Genomic DNA, 27,704 nt, shown 5'->3' on the forward strand with positions numbered 1-27,704 from the left:
TCCAAGCTTTCAAGACTTGCTAAATCTCACTATTCACAACTCAGCTTTCCAGCTAAATCCCCTGTGAGCCCCAGTTTTAGGTTTTCCAGAGTGTCAACTTGAAAATGTTCCATGTCATTATTCAGCTAGCACCCTCCTCGGTGCAAAACAACGGGTTTTCCAAGGACAACCAGCCAAACCGGAGCAGTACTTAGATGAACTCATACCAGATTCACAAAGCAAAGTCTCCCCAAAAGATGCATACGACCCTTAGTCACTTGTGGACTCTGCATTCTGGTTTGTTGGTTATGTATTCTTCAAATTAGCAGGAAATAGGTTTGTGCGGGTTGTTTGTTTTTGTATTCTAAATGGATAATGGAGGGACTAGAAAGGTGCCACACTCATTGGGAGGGTGATCCCAGCCAGCAGCCCATGGAGAGGTTGGGTTATGGTTGAACGCGATGATCTCGAGGGTCTCCTCCAACCAAAATGATTCTATGACTCCAAGTGACCGTGTCCCAACCCCTTCACATCCGCTGCTCCCTCCGCAGCACACGGCAGCTCATCCCAGCCCTTCCCCGCAGCCCCAGTGATTGACTTGGCCACGCTGGGAACCTGCGGCGCTAATGACCCATGGGCAGCAGCTTCTCATGTCCCGGGGAACGGGGTTTCCTTCCGAGCCGCGGATCAAAGAGGACTCTGGAGTCGAGAGTCCCGGCGGGAGGGTGAGAGGTCAGCTCGGATTAAGATGTGCAGTAATTTGTGAAGGGTACGAACAGAAGAAACAAGCTATTAGGGAAAGTATTTGTGGCTGGCGGGATTAAAGAGCAACAGTAGGAAAGGTTTAAACTAAGCTAGGAAGAAAGGAAATTCAAACCCATGTGAGTCTATTAATAGACGCAGGGAATTTATTAACAGCTGCAACAAATCAGGTGTTCAATAACTTTCTAAGTTCTGCTTTTGCAGAGAAACTGGATCATTTTTCTTGTAATGCGTAAAGCTGATGAGGTACTCTCAAGGTTGCTATTAGCCAAGAAATTTAAACAATATGCACTCAAAATAAACTTGGTTTTTAGGCCTGGAGAAGCCAAACAGAAGCATCCTTACAGAGCTGATGGAGATATAGAGCAGGCTTTTGAAATACCAGACAGCTGGTGCTGGTATTGAGCTATCATGGAAACATGGAATCACATAATTATGGGCTGGCTAGATTGACATTAGAATAACATATTAATACATATATATATATATATATATATATGTACTCAAGTTTGGTGGGTGCTAAGTAGCAAAGATGGGGTGGACGGGATGGACAGTTGTGCTCAGGAAAGCAGCAACTCTGGTAAGGAGTAAGGGGTGAGCAAAGCAGACCTGAGGTGCAAGAATGACTTTCTAACAGATTTTTTGCTTAAATTTGGGTGCATTTACTGGAGCGGAGCGGGTACGAACAGGGAGTGTGGGCCCCGAACATGGCACGGTGACACCTTGGCACACTTGGCACCCAGGCTTGGTGTCCCAGTGGATGTGGAAAAGACAGAAACAGTTGAAAAGAGCCATCAGAAATGGGAGGAAGAGAAGCGAATTACAGTGAGAAAATGTGTTCTTTTGCCTCAGAAGGAGATTGCAAGGGGAGGGGGTTTGCAGGGGTTTGCTGCCCTGCGAGCTGGCCGGGAAAGGCAGAACAGCCTGCAAATAATTGGGAGACAAAGCCAGCAAGTTTCCCACAACCAAAAGAGGTTACTTGTGTTCACAAAGTTGATTTTCCAGCCCATGAAGCCTTCAGAACTAAACCAGACCCTTTGAGGAAGACATAGCCCAGGTAAATTCAGCAGCTGGTCTCAAGATGAGACTGCCTTGGGAAGGGGAATGTATAGGAGGTCCTGCAAGGTGATCTGCTGCCCATTTGGGCTTTCAAGTCTAAATAACCTTTTCTGCTGCCTCTTCAAGACATGGGGAAAAGATTCCCACCTCCCATCTGCGAGGGAGATGTCAGGTCAAGCAGCATGTCAGGGTTACTCTGTGCTCCTTTAGATCACCCTCCTCTGCATCCGTCCCTGTGCCCTATCATCAACTTTTCATTAAATATCAGACTTGGGATAAGGACCATGAGATGATAAGGCTTTTCTTCTGACAGAATATGGTCCGTATTTATATAATCCATGCCAGATTCAGGGTCAATTTCTAGCAGAAAACAAAGTCGATGATACAATGGGAACATTGCAAAGAGTGGAACCAGCCTAGGAGGAAGTTTGGTCCTGGATTGCAGAGAGGGATTAAGCATGGAGGACGAGGGAGGGGAGAAGAACAGACAGCAGGAGGATTTCTTCCCAGTCACCTTCGCTTATATTCACTCACATCCTCTCCTTCTGAAGGTTCCTGCTCGGAGTGTCTGACACCACGTGCATCAGGGTCCCAGTGCCCTTTTGCCACCGTCAGCTCCCGGTGGCTCGTGGTGCTCACTCTGCGAGAGCTGCCCCAAACCAGGCTGCAAATGTGCTTCAGCTTTTTTGGCAACACTTCATAATAAACAGCAAACCATTTCTGCAGCTCGTTTCCATTGTAATATTAATCAAACTGAATTCCTGCGGTGCTCATATGGATGTCATATGTAAATCCTTCTGAACTCGGCTGCTGCTAACTCTAAATTAAAGTCAATGGGGAAATTTCTCTCCTTTCTCCATCTTCAGCTCTTGCGCATTTATTCCATTCATGAAATCCTGATTATTTTGGAAATGAGGAAATACCAGAGTTGATGAAACCCATGAGGAGCATTGACAGTACTTGTGAATCTACAGGGAAGGTGCTCGGATGCCGTGCTGATAGGCAGCACCGTGAAGCCCCGATATGGCGGTGAACATGCCTCTGTGTCCTACCACACCAAGCACTGCACGTATTGAAACAAAATCCCTCAGCAATATTTGCATCACCATCACCTCAATGTGAATATTTTAGGAACAAGAGGGTTCCCAGGCCAGTGTTCCTCCTCAGCAGTGGTGGGTACCACCATTCAGAAGTTCAACAACTCCCTCTTGAAGGGTTTTCCCCGAAGACCTTAGAAATCCCACTCCATTCGATAGAGTACATCTTTACTTATCATTTTTTGTAGGGACGAATGGGCAAATACAGGTTGTATTTTGCCCTGAGAGTACCGCTATGATTTGTGTCCTGAGAAGGGGTCAAAGCTGGCTGGAAGGGGTCCTGCTCGGGGTGGGAGGAAAGGGAACATCTCGGGGCTGGTTGTCTGTCCCCAGGGCTTGGTCGCACTGCATGGGGTCCGCCCTGGTCCTGGGCATCTCCAGTGGGGCGTGGAGACCCAGACATGGATGGACATCACTCTCTGGTACCCACAGGGTCTCTGGGGAGCACTGCGGTTTATCCCAAGGTTGGGGAGCACAGTGGGGGAGCTGCCTTGCCCCAGAGTGTCCTGAGTGGGCACAGAGGACTCTGGCCCCAGGCTGTGGCTCATGGCGTGGCTCTGCCACTGTGTCCTGAGTGGGCATGGGGAGGTCTGTCCCCAGGCTGGGGCTCACACCGGGGGTCAGCCCCATGCCCGGGAGGCCCTGGGTGGGCACAGGGGGATCCGTCCCCACGCTGGGGCTCACGCCGAGGCTCTGCACTGTGCCCAGAGCGCGGGGTGAGGTCGGGCTCTGTCCCGGCGTGACGTGGGCACGGCGTGGGCTGCCCGCTCTGCTCGGAAACGCTCGGGCGAGTTCGTGAGAGCCGAGTCGGACCGAGCCGAGCCGAGTCGGGCCGAACCGAGTCGGGCTCGGCTGGGCTCGGCCCTCGCGAACTCCCCCGAGCGCGGCGCGGCGGCGCCGTCCCGGGCAGCAGGGGGCGGCGCGGGGCCGGGCCGGGCCGGGCCTGTCCGCGCTCCCTCCCCCGCTCCCCGCCTTCCCTGCGCGTCGGAAACATGGCGGCGGCGAGGGACTGAGCACCCCAGCGCTCAGCGGCCGCGCAGGTGAGGGGGCGGCGGGGGCGGCACGGTGCGCTACGGCCCGGCCCGGCGAGGCGCTGCCGGAGGCCGGGCGGAGATCGGGAGCGCAGGCCCCGGCGGCGGCAGGCCCGGCCCGGCCCGGCGCGGATCCCGCCTGTCAGCGCGGCCCGGCCGCCGCCTCACCCGCGGGGCCGCGGTGGCTGCGGGCCGGAGGCGGCGTGTCAGCAACCGCACCTGTTGGTGCCCGTCAGGGCCCGGCCCGGCTCCCCCCGGGGCCTCGCCGGTGGGGCCGCGACTCCCGCCGGCAGCGGGGCAGAGGCCCGGGGGGTCCGCTCCGGCCTCCCGCCCCTGCCCGGGGGCCGCTTCCCGGCCGGGTTGTAGCTGCCGGTGAAGCACCTTGGAGAGGCTTTGTTGTCGTTGCAGGTGCCCCCGGGCCGGGCTCGGCCGGGACGGCCCTGGCAGCGCGGGGGGCCGGGGCGCAGCGGCTCGTCCAGCGGCCCCGGGCCACGGCTGTCGCGTTCAGCAAAGGCCTCGGGGCGGCTTTCGCCTGCCCCCCTCCCCGGCAGTGCTGCCAGGACACTCCTGGCATGAAAAGGGAAGCAAGACCGAGCTCCCCGAGGGTTTGCAGGAGGCGGCCGCTGCCCGCGGGCTGTGTCCGGGGAGGTTTGTGCCCTTCCCTCCCCACGAACCCTGCAGGACCTCCGTGAGACCCTCGTGTAACCACGGTGTGCTTTGGAGGTGGACAACGGTGCCCTGAGCAGGACCTGCCACCAGGTCCGTGTCTCTGGAGGTGTCAGGGTGATCCCCGGAGCCGGACGGAGAAACCCCATAACAGCATCCCTGGGAAACGTCTGCACCCCTGTGCAGCCCCCCCGAGCCGAGCGATTGCACAGAGCTGCGAGTCAGACAAGATTTGAGCTTTTTGTGCACAGTAAGATGTTTAAAAATAAATACAGTGTCAGGCAGGCTCCTGCCGCACGTCGTTCAGGTTTAATCTGCAGGCTCTTTGAAGCTCCTGTGTAAAACCAGGGCAGCAGTTTGGAGCCTTGACAACTGAAGGTAGAAATAGCGAATCTAAACAGGCATCCCGAGTTTTGGATGCACTGAGCCACTTGGCTCCCTTTGGCCTCAGATGTTTTAGTTTCAGCAGCTGAATACTAAACTAATTATTTCCATGGGTAAAGTCAGGACACAGAGACCCAGCTCCGGGGTACCCAGCTTGGATTTTTGTCTCTGTTTCTGTTTACTGTTGTTGTTTATAGCAAACACTGTGCACTGAGTGGCTGAGCACAGCCATGTGGTAGCTCTTCTTCGGCAGCCAGTAGTATTGGGGAAAAATATTCTCTTACCGTGGTTCTAGTGCCTGAGCGACAGCGTCGAGCGGGTTGAACCAGGGGTGCTGGTGGAGGGACGGCTGCCTCTCCTCCTCCTTTCCACCTTCCTCTTACCCTCACGCTTTGCTGGAAATATTTGGAGTATAGCTTGGTGGTTTCATGCCTCCCTTGCTCTTTGTAGCAAGCACCAGCTTGTGGCTTGGTGCTAATTTAGGGAATAAAACTCAGCTGGTGGGGGGCTCAGTTTGGGACTAACTGGCTGCAGCCTCGCAGGGCCTGTGCTGTTGGGTAGTTCAGGATCTGCCCAGTAGATGGTATGAAAATGCAGATGGAAATAGGGGAGTCCTTTCAGATGGGGAAAAGGGAAATACCTGTATTTGTGTGCTACTTAAAGTCTTTATTTTTTGAAGTGTGTTTTATTTGAAAGAGATACGCTGACCTTCGGTCCTCCTGATTTGGTATTTACGTCTTAGGAAATGACATCTACATCTTGACAATCTACATGTTAGTCAAATATTTAGTATTAAATGAATCAGATTATTAGCTAATTAAAAGAAAGCAGGAGTGCGAGTGGCGTCCCCTGCGAGTTGTGGGCCTGCGTCGCCTGCTTTTTCTGTGTCTAAAATGTTATTAATATTTAACTCTTGAGACTCTCCTCTAGAAACTTGATGAATTTTGCAGCACAGTTTGGTGTCTTTAAATGAAAGCTGCTGTTAGGGGATAAAACGGGGCTGTTGTTCATCAAGCAGCTGTGTTCCAGACTCGGGTGTGAGTGCTCTGGGGGTTGTGTCCTTGTTGTGTATCTGATTTAAAGGAATCTCTGAAACTTTATTTCATAGCTTCAGACACAGTGTGGCTAGGGGGGACCTCCAGAGATGCCCTCGGTGTTTCCCACCCCTGGGGTAAGGTCACATCCAAACCCTTCCCGAGCAGTGTTTCTTCTTTTAAGGCTCTTTCTGCTGGTAATTTCACACCCTGTGCCGATGGCGGACGCGGGCGCTCGCACCTCCTCACCATTAGAGAGATTTTTATGGTGTTTAATCTAAATCTTGGTCTTGTGCTTGGAGCCTGCGCTTGGATCTGGACTCTGCTGTAGATCCACGCTCTCCTGGTCAGGCTGGGCTTGGCAGGACTGCGTTAGTGGAGCTGCTGTGGAGCGATTGTAATATGTGGGACCAAACTGACCCCGTTTTGGGTATGTCTGGGTACGGTTATGTGGAAAAGAATGCGGATCAGACGTTTGCATATTTGCACGTTGAACTGTGCGTTTGTGGCAAAGGACTTGGCGTGCTCGGCGAGCTCCTATTGCAAAACCTGGAGCAGCGCACTGGTGAGTTGAAGCTTGGCACGTTCGGGTCTCTTAAAGCCGTAATGTTTGCATCTAGCCCCCGTCTTTTTTCATTTTCTTTTTCTTGGCTGCAACTCAAATGCAGTTTGTGATGAGACAAGCAGATTTTGAGTCATTTACTCATCCATTTATGTTTGAAAAGTTTCCTGAACATGGCCGTGAGAAGTGAAAGGAGGTGCGCTGAGGACAGAGCGGCAGCCCCAGCTGCCAGCTTCTTTTGCAAGGTGGTTAATCTCCTGCATGGGTGTATGTTTTATGTAATTCAGAAACATGCCCAGGTGAAAATCATCCCCCAATTAAACTCACGGTGTAACAGAAATATAACTCTGACCACCTGGTATTGCACATGCACTCCAAGCTACCTGACGTGAGCAATGTTTCATTCCACTTAATTTGCAGGATGACAGGGTCTAATCCAAAGGAAAATGCCTTTTTTTCTTCAATATGTTTGTAAAGAACTCCTTTATTACCAAGCTTAAATATCTGACAGTGGAGACTTTTATAAAATGCTTGCTCAATATTTAGAGCGATAATGCAAGTCTGAAAGTAGCAGGGAGCACATGAAGGCTCCCATCTGTACCACCAGGTCTCGCTGGGCACGGGCTTGGAGCAAACAAGTCTCGTCCATGTGCAGGGTCTGGTGGGGGCTCTGGGCACTGCAGGTCCCACCACCTCTTGTCTGCAAAGCTCTTTGCTGATTGTCCTGTTCATAGGGAATTTCAGCGGTAGCTTCGGTTGTGAGCAGGGGAGTTCAGTACAGGGGCCTCGCTGCAGCCTGGCTGGTGCTGGAAACTTAGTTAATTCCCAGAGATCTGCATTAAATTTCCTTGGAAAAGAGGATAATACTTAGCTCCTTTCCAAGGTTTCTGACAGACAACCTCTAGCAGATTTAGCCGCTGTGATGTACATTATTGCAATCTGTAGGGTTCGCTCAGACACCCACCAGGTATTTCCGCCTCTGTCGCAGGGATTTCAGCAGAGTTTGTGCCTCTGTTCTCACTGTGCATAGTCTTGCTGGTTTATGCAGACTCATCCTGAGCAAAAGTTCAAGAATTTGGCTGTGAACCGAAGGAAAAGATGAAGGTTTTGCTGTGTCTGCTGTTCGTGGCAGCCTCATCCACCCGGCCAGCGGGATGTGGTGATGTCTTCAGCTGCTGGAGGGGAGTCCACCAGCACTCGTCTTGCTGAGATGTGACTTTACCAGCAGCCCTAAGGCATCCTTCCAGCTCCACTGTCTGCTGGGCAACTGGGCACTGGAGATCAGGAGATGAGAGCAGAGATGAGTCGATATGGCCATTACCAACATGAGGGAGCTGACGTGAGGGTTTGACACAGGACTGTTTGTTTTCCCCAGTACAAGCTTGTGCTTCTGAAATACACACACCCCTCTCTATTTCTCGCTCAGAAGTTGTTTTGTACGTGTTGTAAATTGAATGGTATTAGCACCGGTCAGCAGCCTGCCTCCTTTGGGAGGTACCTCCTCCCGGCCACCGTGCTCCGAGTTACCCAGCTCCAGTTCTTACGTTTTCCAGTCTGACACAGTGTCAAACAGTCCAGAAACCTCCCCGTGGCTCGGTTTTGTTTTTAACAACGGAAACCGTAGGAGTAGATGCCAGTGGAAATTTGTGAAGCTCCGTCTTTGCCCATTGAGAAACACATGATCCCTCCCCTCTCCTGGCCCTTCCGGCATTGCACCCACACTGTGTCAGGTCCTTTCTCCTGGATATCGTGGGGAAGGAACAAATTTGGTTCCCAGATTGCTGTGGTTTGCTTGGGCAAACTTAGTGGGGTGGGCGCACCCTTCTGAGCCCCCCCCGGGGCACTGCTGATGTCCTGCTGGGAAAAGCAGTTGCTTTCCAGGAAGGAATTTGCGTCTCGGGCGGGAGCTGGGGGAGCTTGTGCTGTTCCTCTCAGTTGAGCGCTGGCAGAGCGCTGTGCAGGCTGAGAGCCCAGAGCTGCTTCGGCCGCAGCCGGTTTGCACCAAGTGAGCCGCAGCCTCTTCGGGTCCCCTTGGCAATGGCTTTGGCAATGGCCTTGCCCAGCGCCCGCCTGGCAGAGGCCAGCGCTTCAGCGGCTGCTGAGCACAGTGGGTTTGTCCGCCCTGACATGCCCCTGTGTGACAGCCGCACCTCACCCTGGGCCTTGTCCCCGTTCCCAGGGCTCCCCCATCTCCCCCGCCACACTGAGCCCTCTCCGCCTGCATTTGAAGCGCTGGGACACGTGTCCAGCTGCGTCTCCAGCCATCGGGGCTGGGGGGGGCGGCTTGTGCTCCCTCTCGCTGGCTGTTGTTGGTCGGGAAGCCTCCCCGGGCCGGCTGCCAGGGCTGCCTGCCCTCCCCGTGTCGCCGGCGAGCGGCGCGGGCTGCTGTGCTGCACGTGTGTGCGGGGGCGATGGGGATGAGCAGCGCTCCTCCGAGGCAAGAACCTTGGCTCCGGCTCCCGGCAGCACAAAACGCCATCCACACCGTGCTGCTTCGTGCCCCGAAACCAGCCGGGCTGCAGAGGTGAGGTCGGTCCCCAAGGACGCGCTGCGTGGGCTCCACGGCGTGTTCGGGCGCCTCCAAGCAGCGCTCCCCTCCCTGCGGCGCTGCTGCAATGAGCCCCTCGCCTCCCCTGTCTCCTCCTCCGCCGGAACGTGGCCTTTCCTGCCTAAGGGCATACAAAAGGTAGGAGAAATTTCTGCTCTGAAAATGAAACGCTATTTAAGCGAACGCGCAGTGAGCAGGTAGAGGAGCTGATGAAGTCTGATGTGGACTGAGGAGGAAGTTACATCAAATCCACTTTCTGAAAATAAGCCGAGCGAATGTTCCCTCAGCCTGGAGGCTGCTGCTCTCTGTATACTGAGTGTGTTTGCTTTTCTGTTGTTTTGTTTTGTTCCAGCAAATTAGAAGAAAAATGCCACACTCCATTAAAATACTGCAGTGGCTGTGTGATCCGACGTGCTTATAAAGAAAGTCTTGGTTGTTTCAGTGTTTCTAGAAGTGACCTTGAAGCATTACCTGTGCGTGGTGGTTCCCAGAGGTCTGTCTAAGCTGTTCTTAAAGATTTCCGATGGCGGTGATTCAGACTTTCCTCGGCAATCTACTCCACTGCCTGACTGTTCAGATCATCGAGGAACTTCACTTGATTTCAGGCTCGTATTGCTGGGTTTTAACCCCAGCATCTTTATGTGTCACCTTCTCTCTGGCAGGCTAGCAAAGAGAAGAAAAATTATATAAATGTAAAAGGGATTATTTCTGTAGAGTTTGATCTTCCGTCCTACCTTTCCCTTCGGTGTTCAGGAGCATCTGCCGGCTCTGCTGCGCTGCGTGGGTTTAATCACTCGCTGCTGACTCCTCGGGTTGCGTTGGCCGTAACTGGGTCCTTGATCTGTGCAGACGACAGTGAGAACGTGGTGCCTGAAGTGACGTGTGTTTTATTAAAATTGTATATCACGAATCCCCCAGTTCTCTCATATTTCTGTAGCAAAATGCATGTCTCAAACATCTTATGGAGTTTTTGGTTAGTGATGCATTCTATACAAATCAACAAAATAACGTTAGAAGTTACATAATTTCGAAGCATCATAGAGAGAGGCTGCTGATAAAGCTGAGTGGGAAGGAGCAGAATATTGTTCTCTGTCACGAGGTGGGGTTTTGTCTCCTTAGCCTGTGGTTGACCATTTTATGAGATGTGCATTTGCTGTGAACTTCACGATCTGCAGCTGATTTCCCATCCCTTTCCATGCCACAGTGGCTCTTCCTAATAACTCCAAGGCGTTACCATAACATTTCTTCATTTCAGTCGCTAATAAAATTGTTATGATGCAGATGGAAGATTGGGAACTCTGCTAACGTAGCGATGTGCTATCCAAATGTTAGGATTGTTATTAATTTCCATCTGCATTAGTAGTTCTTACTAGTTCGGTAAGAGCGTGTCCCTCGGTTGTGGAAATTTACACCTCTGAGGTTTTGGTGCTGTTAGTGGTTCTGTCCTTGTGTGCAGATTACTCAGCAAAATGCTTTTCTTTCTTCTGTAGCAGAATATCTGCTGTGCCCCACGTTATGTACAGCTGACCGTCATCATCCAGACGATATTGGTGACGAGTGGTAACAGGTATCGGTCTAACCAGCGAGGCCACCACCTTGCTGCTCACCACGGGGGAAATGAACGCCGACAGACGGCCGATCCCTGGCTTGTCACGTCTCCAGAGGTGAAATCCATGTTGACATTTCCACAGTCCCAGAACTGGGGGGTTTGGGTGGCTTTCCCACACCACACGTCCCCCAGCGTGGCGGGAGGGAGTGGTTTGTGCAACAGCGAATTGGCTTTTGCCACAGCCGGGGCAGGAGGAGCTGATTCTGCTCGGGTCTTATCCTGTGCTGTAAATCCGGGCAGTCCCGCTGTGTCCAGCGCTGCGCTGAGCCTGAGGGGTGCCTTCATTAGCTTGGCTCGTTTTCCATCACCATAAGCCTTGCTCTCATCTTGTGCCTCGCTGGCACCATTTCTAGCGTGTATGTGGCAGAATATATCCAGCATCATCCACCGTGCGTGAGCGGAGGGCTCGCTCTCTTCTGGGTCTGTTCAGTTATTTCATATTGTTGTCAGCTGGAAAATCTGTAAATACTCTGTGACATTTTATGGCTTTATAAGCTGTACAAAATGTCCAGCAGGTAGTTTAATGTCTAGCAGATAGAGCCCGTAGGAGCGCGTTTTTTTCATTAGCTCCTTGGCAGACGCTGAACGTACTTTCGGAGCTGCAGGATGGGCTTTTGGTTGCTTGTGGCCGTGGTTTGTTTTTTCATATTGGCGTCTACCGTATGTACGTGTTGCTGCCAAAATAAGAGATTTCATCCTGCCTTGTACAGACAACGGTGGAGGGCCTCACAAGATTCTTTTTACTTTTCCGAGCTCTTCACGAATGTAGAGCAGCCTAACAACCTTTTCTTTATATGATTAAAAGCAATGTGTTCGAGGTTCTTGCAGGAACTGGGTAGTGATTTTTCCTCTCTGGAGAGAATGATTCTGTATACTGCTAGATTGCTCTTTCTTTTCTTATTAAAGTTTACAGAAGCTCTGACGGACACTTGTTAACATTTCCCTGTATCCAGGCTCTGCAGCCTGCGGAGGAAGTTTCACCTATTTCAGTACATTCACAGTTTTGACTCCTGGGATTTTAGCACCTTAAGTCACAGACGAGACCAGAGTTATACCCAGGGTAAAAATAGAAAGCAGTAATTAATACGCATCCTCGGTGAGCCTGGCTCTTCCAGTCTCTCTTGACGTGTTACGCTGCTGCAATTTCCTTTCCTGTTCCTGAGAAATAGATGAATTAATATCTGTCTAAATAAGTGAGAAAATAAACCGAAGATGTTTGCTTCCTGCCCTGGCACGCTGTTCCCTTGGGCCTCCCTTCGCCCTCCATCATCGCTCTTTGCCTCCATCAGAAACTGGATTATCTGAATTATCTCAATGCTCCGAGCAGCAGAGACCGACTCCTCTTCAGCTCACCCAGGTTTCTGTGGCTCTGCTCTATACCATGAGGGTTTGGATATATATGTATATATATATGTTTAATTTCTTTTGCGGATTGAGAGAGATCAGTAGGAATTTCTTCTTGTCTGTCATCCGTTTGCACAAGAAAAATGAGCTGCTGGGAGTGGTGGAGCAAAGGGCTCTGAGCGAATGCACCCTCAGCACGTTGGTGGGTGACACCAAGCTGGGTGGTGGAGGTGACACCTCTTGCTAGGGAAATGAGTGTGTATTGGATATATATTGAGTATATATTGTCTTCCTGGAGTTAAGGTACATTCATTTCATTAATTAGTATTACAAATCGTGCGTGTATATATACATGGTTATATATATATGGTCCAGCAGAGAATAGGCTTGATTAAATTTATTTTTGTAGAATATGTATACTGGGTGTTGAGCAGAGACCTATGGAGAATTTACACATCAGGGCGCCTGTTGGGGGCTACATACAGTGTGCCTGTAATTGCTATAAGGAAAAGCCGTCGTGATTGACTGTGTTAGCCTGCTATGGAGCTGGGGGAGAAGGTTGTGCCTCTGTTACAGCCTGATGATGATACGGAACCGTGCACTGGGGGGTTTTTATGTAGTGCTGTTTAAATTCTTATTTAAAGACTTTGAAGCATCTTATTGTTTGGTTTTGTATGGGGTGACTTTGTAACCGTCACGGGCAGAATCCCATTTCAAGGTCTTCTGTAAGCCATCTGCTTTCATTAATAACTTTTGGATGTGGCGTGCGGCCACATTGCTGCAAACTTTCTTTCGGGGCTGCGTGGGTTTGTCCTTCCCGGGCGGGAGGGGGCTCAGCGCTGCTCCCGCTCAGCGTGTCCCCATCGGCCCCATCCGGGGTGCGCGACCCGGCGCAGGGTTGGGGTGCAGCGGGTCTCTGCACCTCTCCTGGGGTCGCTCTGGGAGGAAACCCTGGGTCACGTTCAACTAAAATTGAGCTTAAGCACAGCCGGGCAGGGAGGGGATCGTCCCGCTCTGCTCTGGCCTCACCTGAGCTCTGTGTGCAGGGCTGGGGACACGGGATGAAAAGGATATTGAGCTACTGGAGGGTGTCCACAAGAGGCCACAAAGCTGGTGAAGGGTTTGGAGTATGAGGAGCGGCTGAAGTCCCTGGGTTGTTCAGCTGGAGCAGAGCAGACTGAGGGCAGAGCTCATGGGGCTGCAGCTTCATCAGCGGGACGGGCAGGGCTGAGCTCTTCTCTCTGTGACCAGGGAAGGATTCCGTGAAGAAACATGCGGTAGAGGCAGACATTGCATCAAAGGGGTTTTCACAGGCTGGACTGGTTGTGGTGCACAACACTAATGCCTTTGTGGGGGGAAAAAAATCAATGACCGCAGGCCTGGTGCGTTATGAGAAACCATCAGGATTCTCTTGTCGCTGTCCCATGGGATTTCCAAGAAGCGTCATTCTCACAGTCCTCTGGCAATATTCAGAGGGTTCTTTTTCCCCTTGATCCTAATCTGTGGGGTGTGCATCTGACCTAATAAAACCATTTTTCAGCGTCGCTGTTGGTAGTTTTCTCCCTCCTCTTTCTGAAAGCGTCCTGCCTGCTGGCAATGCATTGTCAGGGGGTTGACGCCTGGCGCGCTGTCAGCAGAGCTTCGGTTCCCCTTTCAATCAGCCAGGGCAGCGCTGCGAGCTGACTTGGCCTCCATCCCAAGGTTCACCAGAATCTTCCTCGGATAATAGGAAGTCCAAACAACCCCAGGAAATAATTCAGATGTAAGTGGTGCCTTTAGTGGAATAAAGAAGCGCCTAGAAGAGACATTAAGAACCTCAGCTTTAACTCTTTTCATAATTATACACTCTGAAGGAGCAGAGACTTTGTAGATAAAGAGATTACATGCATTTTATGAGGTCTGTATAGCTGTGACAGTATCTTTCATCCACATTTTCTCACTTTTGCACCATTTAATGGCAGAATATTGCAGAGCGGGATACCCCATAACCCTGACAGTCCCTTCCCACCTGGCGCAGGTAAATGGAATCCCTCTCCATGATAAGGATGAGGTTTTGGAAGAGCCTGTTGCTAAGAGCAGTGTGGGGAGAACATAGATGAAGGTGCATTTGGGGGATGGTTGTGCTGAGGGTTTCAGTGCGAGCTGGGGTGCCCTGGGATGCTCATTCCAGCCTTTCTTGTTCATCAAGCAAAAGGAACTTAACATCCAAGGTGTAAATCTCGGTCAAAACCGATTCAGGGGTCACGGGGGTGCTAATGAGGCTGTGTTGGCGCCGGTGCCGGCGGCAAGCGCTCGGCATTTCCGTGCCAAAACGGGGCAGCCAGGGCAGTGCTGTGGTGCGCGGGGCTCGCTGGACCCCATCTCAGGAAACTTCTGCTTGAGTCCCAATGGCCTGTGCATTTCGTACTTCGGTGTAGTTGCAGACACGGTTCTGCTTTTTGATGTTAATTGTTTCCTCGTGTTGATAACATCCTCCATGAGGAAGCTGCATGTCTGTTAGTTTCCAATAAACAAAATTTGCTTCTCCCTGGTATGTACTTTGTGTTTTTCGGTGTTATACATCTGCCCTGCTGCACCATAGGAGGGATAATTTGGAGTCCTCGCTTCACTCCCTTGGTGCTATTGATTATTTTATGTGCCTCTCCTGTGGTCTCTCTCCTTTTCATTACTAATCAGCTCTAGCCTTTTAAATCCTTGTGTGTGTGGTAGTTTCATTTCACAAGAGCTGAACTAGTTTCTATCAGCTCGGTTGATGTGATCTTACTCATATCAAAGGTGCTTAAGAGCCGCGGTCCCGTGTGCTCCCTGCGAGCCGAACTTAAACTGTGTCAAGTTTTGCGCTGCTTTGTGGCAAGTGGGAATGTTTGTTGCAGCTGTCTTTAAATTTAAATCTGGATGTTTTAAATGAATTAAATATGAACATGAATAATGCAACTGGTAACCTAGCCTTCCTGCAATTAAATGCAAACTTTTTCATTTTGTCTCCGTGCTTTCAGGTTTTGATATGCCGCAGTATTTGTACTGACTTTACTGTCTTATAGGAATGATGGGGAACTAGAGCCCATGACAGTTCAGTGGAGCCCTTGGCGCTTTTGATATCTCGGTGAGTGGAACTTGTTTGAAACAGTGGGAAAGGCGCTTTTTTTGCTCCAAAAGGCAGCGAATCAGTTGGGCTTTGTACATTTTAAGGTAGCGTCCTGCCGAAATAAAGTTGCGTGTTGATCTGTCCTTTCAGGGTATAAACTCTAGAAACCAGCAGCACATAAAGCTGTGGTCTGTGCTTGCAAGGTTACCTTGCTGCCCACAAGCGTGAGGGATACAGCTTTTGAAAAGGAAGGGAGTTTTAAGTCGGGTGTGCAGCTTTGTACCAGAGTCAGCTTCTGGAGATGGGACATTGCGGCGTGTGCTGGGCTGTGTACGCTTTATTTGATGTAAAGGTGACATTGTCACCTTTGTGTCATTGACCCAACCAGCAAGTTCTCATCGGGGGCACGTGTGTGCCTGAGGTTGTTCAGGAGGATCTATCTGTGCGAACAGCCCATTTTTCTCCCTTGGATACCGAACTGTAGCTTCTGCTATTTATGACTTTAAGGTTATTTTCAGCCTTCAGGCCCTGGACAATGTAGAGAGCACACACACCCGCAGCGCGCTGCTCCCGGGCCTGCGGAGCCGCTCAGCCTGTCCGTTCTGCCCCTCGCTTTCTCCTCCCTACACCACAGCATCCCAGGCCGGTTGGGGCTGAAGGGGCCTCTGGAGATCACCTGCTCACGCAGGGTCACCAGAGCAGATCACACAGGGTCGGTCCAGGCGGGTTTGAACGTCTCCACGCCCGCTCTGCGCAGCCCGGCCCAAACGCAGATTTACGCTGTTTGTAGGTGCTTGAGTAGGTCCTGCATGCAGGAGCGGGGCAGACAGCAGAGGTGCAGAGCCAGAGAGGGCGAGTGCTTGTCTGGTGCCTTTATATAACACCTTTCACCCTGGGTTTTATGGCTGGGGGACTTTTCCTACCATGACTGTGAGCTTTGAATAAAAACGACTGAAGAAAAGTATGAAAAGAAGCATTAAATGCTGTAAATAAGCTTTTGCGTGTAGATTACCTTCTGCTATTGAAAGGAAAAGAAACTTTACTCCTTTCACAAGCGTGCACAAACACACACGCTATTTATAAAAGAGGCAGTGAGAGGCTACTGTGTACCTTTGGATTAAAAAACAACTAGCTTTTTTTTCCCTTTAGTATTTAATATTCTTTTAATATTTTCCTTCTCAGGGCATTGCTCCATGTTGCAAACGCTGCACATAAAGGCTGTAGTTAATAGCGCTCTTGTAGAAAACTGAGGCCTTCATTTCTTTTAGATTTGGGAAAAGGCTGGTTTTCAAAATCCAAACTTCTCGCCAAGTTGGATCTGCAGATGAGCCCTGAAGCAGAAACTCAGCATCGCGTCCTGGGACGGCTGCGTCTTCCGCCCTCCGGCCTGGCTGAACGAAACGGAGTTGTATTGACCCAGTCCTTCAGTAGTTAGCGTAGTGTCAAACCACGCTTTTCCTGGCTTTCCTAAGGGGTGGTTTGCGGCTCAGCTGTTTGTTCGGGTATTTTCTGTCAGGCCTTGAGCACATGGGAGGCACCCACGAGCCCGGCCGTGCGGAGCCCTGCACACGCATCTCCCAAGAGCTCTGATTTGCAGTAACGTTTCCTCATAGCAAGAATGCAAATGCTTTTTCTTTCTAAGGACAGTCCAGTGAAGTTTTTTTCTCTAACCAGGAAAAAAAACCATGCAGCGCAACTTGGACATTCGTAGCGGTGCTCATAGCAAAAACATTTCCTGGGTTGTTGTCCAATTTCTCATCCTTATTACCCAGGGCTGCTGCGAGCTGTTTGAATTGCAAGTGGCGAGCTGGGGATTGCAGTGCTGCTCGGCCAGAGTTAATGTTATGTGTCCGTGTGCTTGCTTTCATAAATTTCAGCTTTGCCTACCTTTGTTAGGAAGAGCGGCCCCCATTCCGCGCACACGTGGGACCGGCTGTGGGGCTGGCACGGACACTGGCGTATGCTCCTCTCGCTTATTTATGCCACTGCCATGGCTGTAAATTTGAAGTTGTCCACGTATTGCAGAAAGACTTGTACTTTCGGGGGGGGCTGAAATGAATTGTGTTCAGTAGGAGATGGTTTGTGCAACCCAGGGTGAAAGAGCATCTGTTTTCTCCCCGCTGTGTAATTAGTTAATGACTGTGCGCTCCAGAATGGGGGAATTTTCTCATGTTTATTTCTTTTGTCCTAGACATCTTCAGTTATCTAAAACCAAGCCAGTCCCAGGATAAGGACGGCAGCAGGTGATAGAATGCGGAAACCAGGCCCTCAAAAAGGTGAGTGGTGACGCTTGGCACAGCCCGGCTGGTGCGGAGCGAAGGAGCGAGCGCAGCGCACGGGGAGGCTGGCGATGGGGCGGGAGTGCGGGGACGCACTGGTTCCACGCTCAGAATGGAGTCATAGAGTTATAGAATAATTTCAGTTGGAAGAGACCCTCAAGATCATGGAGTCCAACCATAACCCACCCCTGGCACTGCCCCATGTCCTGAGAACCTCATCTCCATGTCCAGCCCTCCAGGGATGGTGACTCCAGCACTGCCCTGGGCAGCCTGTTCCAATGCCCCACAGCCCTTTGGGGAAGAAATTGTTCCTAAATCCAACCTCAACCTCCCCTGGCGCAACTTGAGGCCGTTTCCTCTGCTCCTGGCGCTTGTTCCTGGGGAGCAGAGCCCGACCCCCCTGGCTCCAAGCTCCTTTCAGGCAGTTCAGAGATCAGAAGGTCTCCCCTCAGCTCCTGTTCTCCAGCTGAACCCCCCAGCTCCCTCAGCCGCTCCCATCACACTTGTGCTCCAGCTCCTTCCCCAGCTCCATCACCTCCTCTGCACTCTCTAGTACCGCTCCCTCAGCATGCAGAGCGGATTCATCAGAGCACCCCCAAAGCGAGCAGGCGAAGGTCCCTTGCCGGGTGCACCCCGGCAGCTCTTGGGGTGCAGCGTTGGGCGGTGAGGCTGCTCTGCACAGCCCACAGCACCTGCCGGCGGTCCCAGCGTGGGGCAAACTGCTTCTCCGCTGGCACAAGCCTCCCCCCTCTAATGAGGCGTGAAACCAAAGACCAGCCCACCTCGTGGAGATTAAATGTGTTACGGGCACTTACCTCTTGCTGCCCGAGTCTCTCCTCCCATTAGCGCAGCGGCAGCCGCGCGCACCCTGCCCTGTCCTGCCAGCCCCAACTGAAAGGGTGAAGTCGAGCAAGCTGCTCAGACTGAGCCGCTCGGACTTCTCGTGCTTAACAAAAATATCGATTTCCTTTAGTCTCGTGCCGTTCATGTGCGTTTGACTGGAGTGATCTCATCACATTGGGAAGATGGGGGAAGGGAGAAGCGTAGAGGATGGAGCATCCTCCGCAGCTCTTTGTTCACATCTGCTACACGCTCGCAAGGTTTATTGCAGGAGATGTCTATGCTCGATTTCTCTCCTCTCTTTATTTTTTTTAAACGTCTCCTTTGCTTCTCTGGCGGTTCATCTTACAGAAGCGTTATTCTCTTCCTAACACCACTTGTCCTTTAATGAAGTGAGAATAAATGAAGGCGAGCAGGGAACGGGGAGAGCCTGCTGCGAGGCAGCTGGAGGGCTCGGTAATAAAGAGGCAGGTTGATTAGTCAGCGTGGCCGGGCTGGCTGGATCCTCACACCCAGCTCGTCCTCCCTGCCTCGCGGAGCCGGACGCCTCCAGCCCGCCCAGCCTGCAGAAGCAACGCCTGTATCGCACACACGTGGGTTTCTGTCCTACTTACCTTGCTTTTTTAATAACACGTTGAACTTCTCCTTTTTCTTCATTCGCCTGCAGAAATTCGTGGGTTTCTTTCCCTCTCTGCTGCTTGTGCAGCCTGCTTCATGAGGATTTTTGCATGTTAAAAGTTGAGAATGCGAAGTAGCTTCACCTGCAGAGTGTGGCAAAGGCTGCGTTGGGAGGTGCCCTGCGACACCGGGAGCAGCGTTACCCATCGGGGGGGCTTTTTTGTTTCTGACTTCAATACTTTGTGTCCTTTATTCTTAAGGAGATGGCGGAACACCGTCCTTCATGGGAACACATTTATAGGAGGGGTGCCCTTCCAGCTTTTCCATTCACCTCTCTCCCAGGAGGTTCTTTGTCAGGTCCATGCCTACTGATGCTGTGGCCACGCTCCATACGTCCCTCGTGTCTTTTTAAGGGGTAAAAAACATGAGTCCTCATGTTCATTGTAGCGAAAAGAGCACATCAGGAAGAGAAGGCTGCAAAAATAGTGGTCCAAACCAATTTCAGACATCTTGAGACCCACCAGGCCGCTGCTTTTTACATTAGTGTGGGAGAACAGTAGTCAGTGAGGACTAAGCAGAGCCTAAGATGCAAATGCTGATTCCTCATGTGAGGTCTCCTGAGCTTTAGACAAATCACCCCTGTTACCTGGGGTCACGAAAGGGAGGTCACTGCTGTCCTGAGGTGTCTGTGAAACAGGTGACACGAGCAGATAATGTGCAAGGGTTCATTCGCTGGCTTCCTTCACTGACACAGGTGCTTTATTTCTTGTCTCAGCCATAGACTGGAAAGATGGTAAAAAGCACAAGTACGGCCGCCCGTCAGAGTCTCCCTCCCAGTACCAAGGTAAGAGAACTCCCTTCTCCCATTCATTTTTTTTACCTAAAAGCTTTCTGATGTGCACGTGGCCGCTCAGCCAGCGCTTGGTGGAGCAGTGGGGATTGGGGATCTCCCCCTGCAAGAAACTCCGAGCAGCTCATCCCTGCGGAACGCTCAGGTGCAGAGCAAGGGGCTGAAACTGCAGCCGCCTTCTGGCACGGAGTGCCCTGCAGTCCCAACTGGAAGGATTTCTGCTCGGAGCTCTTACTGGGCTTGGGACACCTGAGAAGATGCAAAACAGGCAGCGTCGTGGTGTTGGAAACCCGTTAGTTTTGCCTCGCACATTCTCGTGTTTCTTCTGAGCGAGACAGCGAGCGAGCAGGATCATGTTATCGATCATAGCCATGAGCAACAGAGAACGTGCAGGCGGATTGATGGCTGAGCAAAATGAAATGCTACCGGGTGGGATGTGCGGGAGCTCTGCCGTCGCCGTGGGAGAGCCGACCCCTCGGGAGGCTGCGCCCAGACGTCGGAGACGCCGCCGTCGCCGTTGGAGCCGCGAGCAGAGATGGTGCTCTGCTCATTTTCATACCGAGCTGCTGCTTTCATGTGCTGCCTTGATGCTCGTTAGCAGACACGCATATGGGCTGCAGACTTTAATGGGATGCCTTGATCTGGGTAGGCCGCGTTCTCCTTCACAGATGTGACCTGAAACGCACGTGTATCATTTCAGTTGGATTGATGACCCCTCGGGAGCTGAAATGCTAATGGAGACCAAACCAGACTTCGGTTAAAGACATAAACAGAAACTCCATTTAAATTCTGGGCAAAAGGTCAACACGAAATGCAACACGATGAGAATCCAAACACGAGGGTGCAGAGTTGCGTTGTTCGCATCTACTGTAGTTTGACCCCTTGGGGGTGTGGAGTGTTTTGTTTGTAGTAAATATTTGTGAAGGTTAAGACATCAGAGGCCAGATCTGACACCCTGCCTGCAAGTAACACCTCCCTTTGGCACAGGCGCCCGGTGAGGAGCTTTCCTGAGCAAGCAGAAGTGACAGACAATCGCCCTTCATGGGCATTTTCACAGCCGAGTTACAGGGAGTCCTACAGATTAACAATTCTTGGCCTTTGTTGAGCTCACGGAGTCACCAGGAACCAGAGAAAAGCCACCGGGATTTTTTAAACAACACCGAGAAAACATTCTGCAGTGTTACCTGCCCAGGCCAGATCAGAAATGAGCATCTTGTAAACTAGAAGGCCCTGTTCCTCTACAGTGAGACATCCAGTTTATGAATATGAATATTGAGAGAATATAAAATACAAGGTAGCTCCCCAATTAAAAACACCTTAAGTACCTCCTGCTTTTTTCTTTTGTGTTGGCAGCTCTCCCTTTGTTGTAGAAACAAAACGAAAGCCAAACCAAACCAAAAAACAACCCAACAAACCAACCAACCAACCCCAAATTCCATGTCCTGCCATTTTCTTCTGATTCTTCCTGCAGTTTTCAGGTTGAAGCTGGTTATATGTGGTTAAACATACTTGGAAATTCTTGCTTCACAAGCATTGTATGGTGAGCTCGGTACTATCGCTGAGTTAATTTAAAACCGTTCTCAGAGTTCAGAGGAGTCTTTCTGCTGCTCCTGCTTGTCTTTGCAAAATAAGTCGCCAGAACCCTGAGCCGTAAGTAGCTGCAGTTCTGGTGTTTTGTGTCTTCATCTGGGTCCCAACAGGCTCGAGAATTAATCTCAAATAAGTTCCATGTCCAGACGCTATTTTTAGAGGCGCGCAGCTGTCTCCGAAATTTACGGCTCCTGCTGGGATTGTGCAGCGTCGGCCTCGACCGCCGCGCGAGCTGCTGAGGAGCAGAACGGCCTCGCTGGGCACGGGGGAAAGGGGAAGGATTAAAACCACGACTCCCTCTAATAGCGAGGGATTGGAACCAGCTGAGGAGAGGGCAGGGTCCTGGGTTTTGCAAATAAGGTTGCGGAGCGCAGCTGATGCTCCGATGCCTCGCGCTCCTGACCCCGGGGCTGGCACCTCTGTGCTCCAGGGGCCTCCGCAGGGCCACCCGGGCTGAGCTGAGCCCAGGTCAGCAGCCGGAGCTCAGGATGCAGCGACGCCTTTCTGTGCCTGGGTTTGCTTTGGCTGGGTATTTATTACACATTATCGTGCCAGTCATCTGCATGGGAGGTGCCAAGAAAGCAGCATTTCTCGTTATTTATTTGTAGCTAGTAGCTTATTGAGCCCTTGTGCACCAAAGTAATGCGTGCTGACCTTAATGCCTGAATTTTCAGAGGTGTGGTGTACCCCGCAGTACTGAAGATGGTTCTTAATGCAGCTTGTGTTTCAAAAATAGACTGATAAAAACTCGACGTGAATAGGGGAAGCAGTAGCTGACTCTTTAATTGTGCTGCCGCTGATGCTCTCGAAGCGCCTTGAGAACAGGCGTCTCCCGGGAGCTGTTGGGATGAATATGAGCTAATGTCATGCTGGAAGGATCCGTTCCCAGCTGCTCCGTTTAAATGGCAAAAGTCATTATTTGCTCGGATCGCAGGAGCTTTTAATTCCTCATTTAATAACGGGTTTCCCTGGATAGCGTATTGCTGTTGTCAGGGGTAGAACGCACTGGGTGGAAGGGGCTTTGGTGCGGGGCTGAGCTGCCCCGCTCGCTAAATCCCAGTTTGGAGCATCCCCATGTCCATCCTGCCTGAGCTGTGGGCTCCATGTCCGCTTCTGGTAATTAATTACTGACCTGTCCACTAATTGCTGGGGGTGGGCTGATAGCTGCCCCGGCTGCTGGACCAGAGGAACCGCAGCATCAGCACAGCGCAAAGTTTCCTGGTGGTTTGGGCTCTTTCAGCCCGCAGGGACTGTCTGGGATGCCCAGACTGTGCAGTGTGTTTGACGAATGATTTTTAAGGGGCAGTTGTCTGGAAGGCTCCACGCATTCCCATCTGTGCTGGGTATTTGCCATTAAGGTGTGGGTTGTTACCGTGGACGGTGCCGGCAGCCCCGGGCTTTGTTCTGCCTGTCAGCTGCAGTTGTAAATCTTCCGTGGTCGCAAACATCACAGGATCCCGATGAAAACACATTGCCTGTGAGCACCTCCTCTGTGAGAACGGGAGAACTGCTGCCGTTAGGAGTCCAGCTGTCTCTTCTTGAGAGATTTTGGCTCTTCAGTTCCTATTTGAATCCTTTTCTCTTCTCAGGTCACTTCACCTGGGAGAAATACCTGAAAGAGACATGTGCCATTCCAGCTCCTGCCCATTGCTTCAAGCAGGTAAGAGAGTGAATTCAACCAAGAAGGGCCGAGAGTGTTGGTCCATTGGTGACCCGGGAGTTCTGTGCCTGGAAGGGGCCCCTTTCTGAGCAAGGAAGATGCTCAAGGATACTGGAGACTTAACAGAAAGCTGAGTTTGCTAAAGCAAAGATTAAGAAGTTACATTCAGGTGCTGTAAATGTTAGAGCAGCGCAGAAGGCTTCAGATGTGCATGAATGGGAACATGAGGATGGTTTCTCTCTCTGCTGAGCACAACATCTTGGAGAAAATGTTCTAAGAGGCTGAGATCCAGGTTTTGGTGGATCCTGCCCAGCAAAGAGATTGAACTCACCAGACCTTTGTAAATTGAGTAGCACCCAGCCAGGCACTGCGTACTGGAGCATGGAGGTGATAATGTCGAGTATGGGAGTGAACTGATGTGGCAGCCCTGGTTCTGGACAGAGGGGCAGCAGCACAGGGAAGGATCTGTTTGCCTCTTGGGTCGGATGGGTGATTCTCCTGAGAAAAGGGCTGAGAGAAGCGGATAGGTCTGGTTGTCTAGATGATGCAGCACCATAAGACAGCGCTCAGGGTCACAGATCTGCCAGGGCCTGCTCATCTGTCTTTGCTGCTCTGTGGTATCTGCTCCTGCGCTGCACTTGGAGGCCGCTGTCAGTCTTCAGTAGAATCAATTTTGATGCTGTTAGGGCTTAAGCTTTATGAAAGGGTTGATGCTTATATTGCAAATCCCAGCTCTAACTGGATCCCCTGTTCTTCTCTTTGCAGTCATACACTCCACCTGCAAACGAATTCAAGATCAGCATGAAACTAGAAGCCCAGGACCCCAGGAACACCACCTCCACCTGCATCGCCACCGTGGTGGGGCTGACAGGCGCGCGGCTCCGCCTGCGCCTCGATGGCAGCGACAACAAGAACGACTTCTGGCGGCTGGTGGACTCTGCTGAAATCCAGCCCATAGGCAACTGTGAGAAGAACGGAGGGATGCTGCAGCCTCCCCTGGGTGAGCTGAAGTTCAACTGTCCAGCGAGCTCCTGCGTTATCTGTGGGGTAAAACCTGGGCTTTTTTATATTTGTGTGCTTAGGACAGAGGCCCAGGGACTGCCCCTGCCTGCTGCTGTGATAGCGTAGACCAGCTCTGTTAATTTGGGCTGTTAAGCAGATGTATCCCACGCCGGGTCTGTATTTCCACGTGGATAGGGAGATGCATGAGAAGGTGGATGAAAGAGCGGTTTGCACCTTGGTGAGCTGCTCGCTGCTCTTCGCAGCTCAGGCCTAGCACATACTGACCATGCTGCTCCATTTCCCAGAGGACACACAAGCGATCGAGCTGCACCCCAAAGTCCTGGCGACCTCAGGATGTGGGTGGTGGCCTTTCCTGGGTGATTTTCTGTATGAGGACAGAACGACTCCAGGTTCTTTTCCTCTGGGAGCCACCACACAGTCACACAGACACATAGTTCTGGCGGTGCCTCCATCTGTGGCCACTGACCATTCCTTCTGACCCTGGTTGGGAGCGCTGTCCCCTCCAAGATGTGTGTGACATGGAGCGGCTGCCACCGTGAGCACGTTCCCCTGTGCTCCTCCTTGTGTCCCAGCACGGTTCTGGAGTCTGGATAGAGCTGCTTTACTGGGGATCTGTAAATCTCAATGTAGAGAATAACCAAGAGAGCAATTACAGCCGAGGCATCCGCTGTATCGCTGCGGATCCTGACACTGTCATTTCAAAAGCGGTTATATTTTCATTTGTGCTGTCCAAGTGTATTTGTGCGCAGGTTATCTGGAGACCATCCGATGGGGAAACAGAATGTCTGATAAGGCTCCCAGTGATTTAGGTCCTGTCTCACATGGAGGGGTGTTTGCGATATTTCATCTGTTTATTTATTTAATTTTGCTTGGCTACAGCTCTATAAATAACCCGCACAGCTGAACTCTCCTTCCAGTCTTCAGTTAAACACACATGGGGGTTTTTTTGACACTGGCCAAACAATGAGCTGATTTGCTGGTTTTTCCTGAGCAAGCAGCAAGATCAACCTGCTTTTGCAATTCTGCTGCCCTTTATTTTTGAAGTGTCTTCATAAATCTCTCAATTAGCGCATCCCCAAACAATATCAAGCCAATCTGTAGTGATGCAAGAAACCTTCAATAGGACACCTTGAGTTAGGAGTGGTTTTATTCCTGGAGCACCGTTTGTGAGCTCGGGTGGAAGTCCAGTCTAAATTGCAATGGGACACTTGGGACCCACCGTTCTGAAGAAGGAAGGAACACCAGCAGGTTTGTGTTTCGGTGCATCACACCACACGAGGCTGTGTGTATGCACGTCTAATTATACTCCTTCCCTTCATAATTGCTGCAGACAAAACCTGCAGCTATTAACGGTGAAGCTGCCATTTGTGATGTTACTTCCATGCGTGCTGCTGTCCCATTGCAGACAGCTCTTGGACAGCCCCGGTGCAGCTCAGGGTTCCGGAGGAGGTTGTGGGTGCCTGTCCTGGTGCCGGTTCCTCCTGTGCCTCGCCTGGGGTTTGCCAGCAGATGGCAATAAATGTCATTGAGTTGCAGAGCAAAACTCATTTCTGATGGTGCCAGGGAAGAGGGTTCAGGCTCTGGAACCAGAGAAGTCTGTGTGCCCAGCTCTGAGCCGTCACCTGCTCAGCCTTGGGCCAGGTGGGAGCGGTTCTCTTTTACCCAGCATAAAGAAAGGTAACAAATATCTGGTTCTGCACTCGTCTTTCTGACAAGGGCCCAGAAAACACGGGAAGGCTTTTCTGTGTTCCTTTTGGTGTTTTCCATGTGTACACATCTGCTGCTCCCCCTCTTTACACAGATAATTCCCACCAAACGTGATCTCGGCCCCTCTGCGAGCTCAGCGCTCCCATCCCCTGGGGTTTGTGGCTGGTTTGGTGGGGTTCCAGGCGGCTTTGGCGGCGGCGCGGGGCTGGCAGGGTGCCCTGCACTGAGCTGCTGTTCTGGCATTTCGACCCTGGCAAAACTTGGCCGTGTTAATCACCGGGGATGCTCTGTCTGGGTCCGGTCCCAGGGTTACCTTCAAACACCACAGGTGCAGAAAGCGCGATGCTGTGTTCAGCTGAGCAGCAGGAATAGGCTGCACAGGAAGATGCACATTTAGCAAAGATAGTGTTTTGTGATATCTGGAGACTTTTGTCAGTTGAGCAGTCATACTCAGTGCCATAGACTCAGGATGTTAATTTGCTTTTTCCTTCCCATAAGCCCCTTCCTGTTATTTCTCTGCTGTTTTTTCACAGATGCCAAGCCAAAAACTGCCATCCTTCCCTGTAATGGTTCAGTCTGTTTCCCAGCCAAGTCTTTCTTCAGCTTAGCTTGCCTGCAGCTTGCTCTGAAAGGTGGGGGAGGCCACCCAGGAGCTGTGATTCCTTATTGAGGAAGGAATCACAAAGCCTGAGCGGGCACTTGCCGATTCACGTCTCCCTCCCGTAGGATTGCTGAAGCTGCCAGCACAAAGTGCTCTGCCTGTATGGTCACTGTACAGACTTCTGTTATGATAAGAGAATATTGCAGTCAAACATCCCTTTCCAGATGTTTCTTTTCAACAACATAATGTTTTGCATTCAGAGTGTCTGGAAAAGGTCAAACTTGACGCTCCAGCATGAGGAGGAAGGTGCTGTGGGATGACAATATGAGCCCATTGCGGAGTTCCCATCAGTACAAACGTGCTGCTGTATCCCGTGGCCCCCATGGCCTTAAATCTCCATCTCTTTTTCTTTCTCTGCAGGCTTTCGGCTGAATGCCTCCTCTTGGCCCATGTTCCTTCTGAAGACTCTGAATGGAGCAGAGATGGCTCCTGTCCGGATTTTTCACAAGGTATTTTCCTGTACTGTTTGCAAAGACATTCTTCTGGCATGTCCCCTTTGCTGCAGAGCACCAGAATCACAGCTGGCGTCTCACGTGAGATCTCCCGGTGGCAGAGGAGACGAGCGTTGCCCAGCTTTGCCACGGTGCTGTTCTCTAGGACAGATGTGCTTGTTTTTCACTGGGGCTGCAGGTGCTGTGCAAAGTCAGGAATGCAATATGTGAAAGTCAGCACCTCTCTCTGAAACCTTTTCATGTATTAGAGCTTGTAGGGAGTGCACATATTGCTGTGGGGCAACGCTGCAGGTATGGTGTTGTAGTTTGTATTCTCACACCCTTAGTGAAGTCAGAGAGAGACAGAAGCCAGTCTAGAGGCGTCTGGTGTGGGATGGTTGCTGTGGCTTTAGTGTGTGTCAGCTATGGCAGCCTGGCAAGAGCAAGAGCCGGATAAGGACATGTGGTGGATCTCTCACGTGTCTAGCAAAGCTGAAAGTGGGGGAAGAATGATGGAGAGAGACTGGCGCATGTCAGGTTTCCCTGCTTGAAGATAACAAGGTGAGGGAATCCTACAGAGGCTCTTTTCTTTGGAGCTTTATTCCCTGCCTGCGTCGCATGACGGAGCTGTGACGGGTGCGGTGTTACCGTAGCCCTATCTGGGGTTGGTCCAGCAGCCGGGTGATGCAGAGCAGTCAGTAGCGAATGTCATTGCCTCTTGACTTCAAGGGCACGTGGTTACGTAGCTAGGCCAGCATGTGCACACCTAGGCGGGGTTCACATCCAGCCCACTGACTCCCCTCCTCATCCGCTCGTGGAGGTGAGTTTGCTGGTGAAGGGGGCAGCCCTGGCATATCCTTTTTGAGCACATTTTCAACTTCTTCT

General features: G+C 51.4%; 1 protein-coding gene across 8 annotated transcripts in view; it reads left to right on the forward strand.

Moving 5' to 3' along the window:
- Positions 1 to 3,806: 3,806 nt before the first annotated feature.
- The window catches only part of SCMH1 (Scm polycomb group protein homolog 1), a 46,839-nt gene continuing 22,941 nt past the window's right edge, over positions 3,807 to 27,704 (forward strand). For 5 of the 8 annotated variants that reach the window (XM_065857110.2, XM_071799160.1, XM_071799157.1 and 2 more), the window contains exons 1-6: positions 3,830 to 3,937; positions 17,352 to 17,436; positions 19,673 to 19,741; positions 22,927 to 22,997; positions 23,763 to 23,997; positions 26,749 to 26,837. In XM_065857110.2, coding sequence (XP_065713182.1) covers positions 17,412 to 17,436; positions 19,673 to 19,741; positions 22,927 to 22,997; positions 23,763 to 23,997; positions 26,749 to 26,837 — 489 coding nt within the window. In that variant the 5' untranslated portion in view covers positions 3,830 to 3,937; positions 17,352 to 17,411. Of the gene's footprint in view, positions 3,938 to 15,071; positions 15,179 to 16,428; positions 16,569 to 17,351; positions 17,437 to 19,672; positions 19,742 to 22,926; positions 22,998 to 23,762; positions 23,998 to 26,748; positions 26,838 to 27,704 lie in introns of all 8 variants that reach the window. The other 3 variants (XM_071799156.1, XM_065857109.2, XM_071799155.1) reach the window with 3 other exon arrangements.

The sequence above is a fragment of the Patagioenas fasciata genome, chromosome 25 (assembly GCF_037038585.1).
Source record: "Patagioenas fasciata isolate bPatFas1 chromosome 25, bPatFas1.hap1, whole genome shotgun sequence".
Taxonomy (NCBI): Eukaryota; Metazoa; Chordata; class Aves; order Columbiformes; family Columbidae; genus Patagioenas; species Patagioenas fasciata.